Here is an 8355-nt window from a genome sequence, read left to right as displayed (position 1 = left end):
GCCTCAATGCATTCAATGTATTGAAGGAAAGCTTACCACAGCGCCTGTTTTGACGGCCCCAGACTGGAGTCTTCCTTTTGAACTTATGTGTGATGCGAGCGCATACGCAATGGGTGCAGTATTGGGTCAGCGTAAGAACAAGTTGTTGCATGTTATTTACTATGCTAGCAAGGTCTTTAATGCGGCACAGCACAACTATGCCACTACTGAAAAAGAGATGCTAGCAGTAGTTTATGCTTTAGATAAATTTAGATCTTATTTGATAGGTTCTAAAGTTATTGTATTCACTGACCATGCTGCTCTTAAGTATTTGATGACCAAGCAGGATGCAAAGCCGCGGTTGCTACGATGGATGCTCTTGTTTCAAGAGTTTGATTTGGAAATCAAAGACAAAGCGGGAGTGGAGAATAAAGTGGCAGACCACTTGTCTAGGATTCAAGATAAGAACTTACAAGAAGGACCTGAAATTGAGGTCAATGAATCTTTTCCTGATGAGCAAGTGATGGCAGTACTTATGCATCCATGGTTTGCAAACTTTGCAAATTACAAAGCTGCTGGTTCAATGCCCGAAGGTCTAACGTGGCAGCAGAAGAAGAAATTCCTTCATGATACAAGGAGATACCACTGGGATAACCCTTTTCTCTATTTTCAATGTGCTGATGGTGTTATTCGCAGGTGTGTAGCGGAATTCGAGATGTCGGATATTTTGTGGCATTGTCATGCATCTGACTATGGAGGACACTTTGGAGGCAACAGAACTGCACAGAAGGTGTTGCAAAGTGGGTATTATTGGCCCACAATTTTCAAGGATGCACGAGACTTTGTAGAGCGATGTGATAAGTGCCAGAGGACGGGAAACATATCCCGCAAAGATGAGATGCCCCTCAACTGCATACTGGAGGTAGAATTATTTGATGTTTGGGGGATTGATTTTATGGGACCATTCCCTACATCATATTCCAACCAATACATCCTGGTGGCTGTGGACTATGTGTCCAAGTGGGTAGAAGCGGTTGCTTTGCCCACAAATGATGCCAAAGTCGTGGTCAATTTCTTGCGAAAAAACATTTTCACCCGATTTGGAGTTCCTCGTGCAATCATCAGTGATGGTGGTACGCACTTCTGCAATAGACAGTTTGAGAGCTTGCTTACAAAGTATGGTGTCACTCACAAAGTAGCTACACCATACCATCCTCAGACCAGCGGACAAGTTGAAATCTCCAATAGAGAGTTGAAGAGGATACTAGAGAAAACAGTGGGCAACTCAAGAAAGGACTGGGCTAAGAAACTGGATGATGCACTCTGGGCATACAGGACAGCATTCAAAACACCAATAGGTATGTCACCATTCCAACTGGTGTATGGTAAGTCTTGTCATCTTCCCGTAGAATTAGAGCATAGAGCTTTGTGGGCGATTAAATTTTTAAATTTTGAACCATCAAAAGCTAATAATAAGAGACTGCTACAATTAAATGAGTTAGATGAGTTCAGGTTAGCAGCTTATGAGAATGCCAGGATCTACAAAGAGAAGACAAAGAAATGGCACGACAAGAAAATTCAGCCAAAAGAATTTGAGCAGGGACAACAGGTATTGTTATACAACTCTCGACTGCGGTTGTTCCCAGGTAAACTTAAGTCTCGTTGGTCCGGTCCTTTTGTTGTTAAGAAGGTATTTCCCTATGGTACAGTTGAGATTTCCCCTCTCAACATTGAAAGACCTTTTAAAGTCAATGGGTGTCGATTGAAGATCTATCATGGCGGAGACATATATAGGGACACAATTTCTGTTCCTTTACTTTCTCCAGAAACTTAAAGAGTCCGTGTCAGGCTCGTGACGTTAAACAAGCGCTAGTTGGGAGGCAACACAATAGTTTTGAGTCATTTTCATTATTTCACTCTGTCAGTTTTTTTTTATATATATAGTTCAGTCTTGACCCATTTAGGCAACCGGCGCTCCTAGCTCCTAGTACGGTGTCGGCGGCGCCAAGTTCGCGCCTAGTGCGCCGTGTCTGGCGCCTCAAGCGCCCGCTGGCCCTGTCGGGCCAAATCACCGGCGCTCCGAGCGGCCGTTGAGGCGCCGTAAGCGCCATGTTGGCGTCTGGTGCGCTATATCATGCGCCAAAGGCGCCTTAACAGCCCGTCGGTTCTGTTTCGACGGCGCCCCGTGCGCCACACCTGGCGCTGAGGGCGCGGAGGCGTTGCCAATTAAAAAAAAAAAAAAATAGAAAATTTTAAAATACAAAAAAAAATAAACCCCCCATTTCCCCTTAACCGTTGCCCACTCTTCATCTCCCACATTCTCTCACCTTTTCATTCCACTTCATCTCTCATTTTATATCTCTCTCACTTTTACCAACACACATTACATCTCTCATTTCATTCCACACACTAAGTTTCAAGGAAGGAACAACTCTCATACTCTTCTCTCTTTCTGAATCTCTCCACAAAGAACACTCACTGCTACGTCTGGTAGCAAGCGGGCTTGGCTTTGATGCTACTAGATTTCTTTCACTGGAATGCCAGCAGCGATCATTGAGAATGGCTGGAGGCCCACTGACATTAAAAATGTTTATCTGGAGGAAATGCCTGAGTTGGCTGACACTATAAGGCGTGGGATTACATGTCTGTATGCTACATGGAAGCCCAAAGTTGGCCTCGCTCATGTTCCGGAGAAACTAAAAAGAAACGAGCTGACAGGTGAGGCAGCTTTTTGGCACAATTTTAATAATGCTACAGTGATCCCTTCTACAAACGTGAGTGATGTAAATGTGGAAAGAGCTATTCTGCTTTATGTGCTGATGAGAGAGGACTCCCTTGACATTGGTAGAGTGCTATCTGATCGGATCCTCAAAGTCATTCAAGATGGCAACAGCAAGAATCGGATTGCACACTCATCATTGATTATGCATCTGTGTGTTAAGGCTGGAGTTGTCATTTTGCCTGAGGAACCCTTAGATGTCCTAGTGGAAAAGACTATGACACTTAAAAACTACACAGATCTAGTCAAAGAAGCTGAGATTGAGCAGATTGTCCGAGCTTCTAAGTTAACTTCTGAAGAATTAGCTGCTCGAAGCCCCCGCAGAGCACCACGCGCTTCATCAGAGGAGCCACGTCCAGAGACACCCATCCGTGCACGGGCATCTTCTTCTTCCACATTCCGAATTCCACGACACGACCTCGTTTACGAGGATTCTCCCAGTTATTTACAGATGCAGTCTCAGCTGGACCGTTTGGTCATTCAGAGCGAAAGACAGATTATGCAGGGAGATTACCATACTCATATGTTTGAGGACATTTGCAGGAGCATGTCTATTGACTATACTGCCTATCAGCCACAGTATCCACCAGTCCCACAGTCATATCGTCCACCTGCATCACCTCCACCACCAGCGGACCAACACGACACCATGGATGAGGAGTGATTATGGAAGACATCACCTACTTTCCTGTTTTGCTGTTTGTTTTATTTTATTTTATTTTTATTTTCAATTTTCGTTGTTTTTGTTTGACCATCTAGGCTTTTGTTCGGGTCATTTGAACCTCTTTGGTATTTTGGGTTGTAATTCTCCAATACATTGGTTATGTTATTTTCGGCCTGATATTTCACATGTGTGATGTTTATACTTGTGCAGCAGTATTTTCTCCGACTACTTTAGTTATTGCTGAGGACAGCAATATTCTAAATCTGGGAATTGGGGCCGCATACACGGCAATCGAGGTATCACACACAGAAAAGATTCAGCGGATTCATAGCTACTTCAGGGGAGTTTTTTTTAACCTTTCTCGTTATTTTCATTTTTTATTTTTTCATTTTGGTAGAAATTTTGTGTTTTTAGTTTCATTTCCTGCTATATGAAAGCACAGTCCTGATTTAGATGTGCTACTCAGTCAATTCCATGGTTGAATATGAGGAAGCATTGCATGATATGCAAGATTGTCATGACATTGCATAGAGCATGAATAGAGATTATGATTGCTCGTTTGTTTGATTTCTATGATAATGATGCTTGAAATGAAATTAAGAAGAGTCTAGCTTGATACCACAGCTTGTGAGGTTTGTGCCTATACAGTTACTTTTTTTTTTTGATAGTCCTCACTGCAGTGGTACTCTAGAACTTGATCTAATTCTCTCCAATGCATGTGTTGATTGAAGTGATTGAGGCATTTTGTTCTATTAAGCTTATGGCCAAATAGCTACCTGAGAAATCATCCATTGTTAGCCATGTTGAGCCTGAGACCAATTTTTTTTTTTTTTTTTAATTACCTTATTAAACTATTTAGACCACTTCCATCAAAACTTACCTTTATTGAGATTGAAATGTCAATAATCAAAAAGTTAGAAGAAATTGAGGTAAGCTCCACTAGAAGTTAAGAAGCAGTTGAAAAGGAAAAGAAAAGAATAGTTCTCACATGAATATAAAGAGAAAGAAAAATAAATTGCAAAAATTGACAAGCAATGATGAAGGAAAAAGTGAGAAAAAGGAAGGAATCATGAATTCGAATAAAAAGTGGTACTGAAACTTGAATTGAGAGATGATTGAGTATTAATGAAAATGGTGTTTCAATCTCAATAATTATTCAGCTACTCTCCAAAAGATTCTAACCTTAAGCCAAGCCAAGTTATAACCTTAAGAAGCCCTTTTGATCAATCAGGCATGTGTTAATGTTCCTCATCTTTAGGAACTTGAGAAAAAGATCAAGCTTATGGTAGTACAACAGCTGTGATGAAATGAGTGATGATGAATGACCCTAAACACTGAGTGATGAGTGAATATCATGTCTTGTGAGGGGTAATCAAGTTAGACTCTGATGTTTGAATGTAGTTGATGAGCATCATCTTAAGTTTGACGTGGAAATCATTCATGCTTAGTATAGTGATCTTTATGATTGTCTGTGCAATGTTGTGCTTGATTGATTGAACCTTGCTTCCCATGCTTAAATTCTGTTTATTGCTGAGGACAGCAACATCTAAATCTGGGAATTGTTTGATGTGCGTCTAGCATATGATGTTTTCTAACTTGAAAGAAGCAAGGAATTAATCATAAAGGAGTGAAAATAGTCATTAAATGCAAGAAATATTGATTATTCCTTCTCAATCATGTTCTCACTCGAGTTATATGTTTAAATAGCAGGAAACACCGCAAAAAGGAGCAAAAACGGAGAAACCAAATTTCCCGCTGGCGCACGACGCGCGGCGGTTGGCGCACGGAGCGCCAAACTGGCGCACAGGGCGCGGTACTTGGCGCACGGGGCGCCAAATCGAAGATTTGCTTCTGTTTCGGTCGCGCACGAAGCGCGGGAGGTGGCGCACGACGCTCCAACCTGGCGCCCGTAGCGCGGGAGTTGGCGCACGGAGCGCGGGACTGGCGCACGGCACTCCAGAGTTGGCGCCCGGGGCGCCGTTTACAGATTCAGCTTCTGTTTCTCCCAAGTTTGGGGCGCCAGGCTTGGCGCCCCGTGCGCGGGCGATATATTTTTAAGTGCGAATCAGCTAAAATAAGGCCCAATTGGAGTGCAAAGGGAAATAGGTTTTCCCAAAACCTAATAAAAGGATCAAAAACATAAGAAAAATGACTTTTTGGAGAATCAAGAAGAGAAAAACAACAAATAAAGCAGAGAGTCCTTGGAGCTTCTCGGAGATTCAAGGGTTCGATCGATCCAGACGGAAGATCTTCATCTTCCCTTTCTCTTCTAGGTTTTAAATGCTACTTTCTTTTATTGTTATTTTGTCAGACATGAACATGTCTGGCTAGTTTTATCATTGTGGTAAGGGTCACAACCCTTGATGTGAACCCCTTGTTCCTTGGTTGAAATTTATGTTTATCTATTTTAATTGCATTTATCTTTTCTTGTTCTTCATTCTATAATTCTATTGGAACTGATCAATCTAGTAGGGTTGCGAGGGTTAGGGTTACAACAGGGATGTTGGAATTCTAATTCCTGACAAAGAATAAGATAGCTGTTCATGTACGCACTAGGGATAGGCTACATGAACAGCGAACGTTAAAGGTTCATTGATTCTAAGGGTTAACTCGAAAAGGGATTTCTAAGGGATTAGGATTCTAATAGAGTTAACAAGGTTAAAGTCACTAAGGGATTAGGGCTTAACTACTCATATAAAAGATGATGAATTGTTCGATCAATTGAATAGGTAAATGTAAACGTAATCCAAGTTGCAAGGTGGGGATCGGAAAGGTGTTTGTTTCTCTTTACCGCAATATTTTCTCAAATATTTTCTCAATCCTTAATCTTTTGTTCTTGCATTCTGAAAACACTTTTGGAATCATTTACATTTTTACTTTAATTATTTTAGTTTGTTTCATGAACTACAATCATTCTCAACCTATTTTGATTAATCCAACAAGAGAGGAATAGTTATAACAACTTAGGTGCCTCAATCCTCGTGGAGACGATACTCTACTCACTCTTTATTACTTGGTACGATCGGTGCACTTACCGATTTTATGCAACAGTTGTGAAGGAATATGACCTTGCAAATCTTACAAATTCAGAAGAGTTTTATGCATCAGGGAACAATTTCACTTTAAAAGTGGGTCCCAATTGGCATCCCACTTGTCAGCTTAGCAATTTGGAAATGAGCTCGTGGCAGTTAGGTCCCAACTTTCCGTCATGGATTCAGTCACAAAAAGATCTTGAGACTTTGGTTATGTCCAACACAGGAATTTCAGATTCTATCCCTACATGGTTTTGGGAAACACTTTCTGATGCTTCCTATGTAAACCTATCTCATAATGATATCCACGGTGAGCTTGCTATTATATTAAAGAATCCAATATCTATCCAATTCATTGATCTAAGCTCAAATCACTTGCATGGGAAATTACCTCATCTATCACTTTATGTGAATTGGTTGGATCTTTCAAACAATTCATTCTCTGGATCCATGACTGATTTCCTATGTAAAAAACAAGATGAGTCAATGACATTACGATATCTCAATCTTGGAGCAAATAATTTATCAGGGGAAATACCTGATTGTTGGATAATGTGGCCATATCTGGTGGAGGTGAATTTACAAAGCAACCATTTTGTTGGTAACTTACCCCCATCCATGGGTTCCTTAGCTGAGCTAGATTCTTTGAACATCCGTAACAACTCACTATCTGGAATATTTCCTCCCATTTTGAAGAGAACTAGTAAGTTGATTTCCTTGGACCTTGGGGAAAATAAACTTACAGGAATTATTCCAGCATGGGTTGGAGAAAGGTTCTTAAAATTGAAAATTCTTCGCCTTCGGTCAAACAGATTGTTGGGTCATATTCCTAATGAAATATGTGATATGATTTTTCTTCAAGACTTGGACCTTGCAGAAAACAATTTGTCTGGAAATATACCAAAATGTTTCAACCACTTGAATGCCATGTTGCTAAAAAACAGGCCTATGAATTCACTCATCTATACCATTACAACTAGCTGGGTCGGTACACAGGGTATAGTTAGTACACTCCTATGGGTGAAAGGAAGAGGTATAGAGTACAGAAATATTCTTGGCTTGGTGACAAATGTTGATCTTTCTGATAATAATTTATCTGGAGGGATACCCAGAGAAATTACAAATCTAGATGGATTGATTTATTTGAACTTGTCCAAGAATCAGTTGATTGGCCAAATTCCACCCAGCATTGGCAATATGAGATCATTAGAATCCATTGATTTCTCAAGGAATCAACTTTCAGGAGAAATCCCTTCAACCATATCAAACTTAAGCTTTCTTAGCAAGCTTGACTTGTCTTATAATCATTTGTGGGGGGGAATTCCAACAGGCACTCAACTGCAAAGCTTTGAAGCATCCAGTTTTGTTGGCAATAATCTATGTGGTCCGCCACTGCTCGTCAACTGTAGTTCCAGTCGGAAAATTCCTAATGATGATCACAAAGGCAAAAAGAGTGATAGCCATAAAGTGAATGGGTTTTTTGTGAGTATGACATTTGGATTTATTGTGGGATTCTGGGCAGTGGTCGCTCCATTGTTCATTTATAGATCATGGAGGTATGCCTATTTTCGTTTTCTTGATGACATGTGGAACAAAGTGCAATGTTTTTGGAGATTGTAATTTTGTAATGTAGTATTACTATTTTATATGTTGTGGAAAATAAAATCATGATTGTAACCGTTAGTGCAACCTATTAGTTTGAGAATATAGAAATAAATCTAATTAGTATTATTATCTTCTTCGCTTTCTTCCTTTCAAACTGTTCCTGTTATCATTGTTCATTAAGGTATCCATCGAAATGTATTTGTAAAGAACCAATTCAACCCAAAAGCTTAAGCTGTTGGGTGAGGCTACATTAATGATTTTATATATCTCAACATGCCCTTTCACACGAGAGCCCA

At 40.4% G+C, this 8355-nt stretch overlaps 1 protein-coding gene across 1 annotated transcript; it reads left to right on the top strand.

Annotated features, from left to right (window-relative positions):
• The first annotated feature begins 4318 nt into the window (after positions 1-4318).
• On the top strand, positions 4319-8074 carry LOC133318236 (receptor-like protein EIX1). Its single transcript, XM_061520226.1, has 2 exons — positions 4319-4351; positions 6482-8074. The coding sequence occupies exons 1-2, from the start codon at positions 4319-4321 to the stop codon at positions 8072-8074; spliced, it is 1626 nt and encodes a 541-aa protein (XP_061376210.1).
• Positions 8075-8355: the final 281 nt, after the last annotated feature.

This window comes from Gastrolobium bilobum, unplaced genomic scaffold (genome assembly GCF_033153095.1).
Source record: "Gastrolobium bilobum isolate Gb01-03AN ecotype WA unplaced genomic scaffold, APGP_CSIRO_Gbil_v1 utg232898, whole genome shotgun sequence".
In the NCBI taxonomy this organism is placed as follows: domain Eukaryota; kingdom Viridiplantae; phylum Streptophyta; class Magnoliopsida; order Fabales; family Fabaceae; genus Gastrolobium; species Gastrolobium bilobum.
The sequence above is the reverse complement of the archived record's forward strand: the minus strand, read 5'-3'. Positions and strand labels throughout refer to the sequence as shown.

Bases quoted from the DNA above. Each gene is read 5' to 3' on its own strand.
- LOC133318236 (XM_061520226.1), top strand. From the start codon at position 4,319: ATGTCAATAATCAAAAAGTTAGAAGAAATTGAG. The intron at 4,352-6,481 runs GTAAGCTCCACT...ACAGTTGTGAAG, and splicing joins AAAAGTTAGAAGAAATTGAG to GAATATGACCTTGCAAATCT.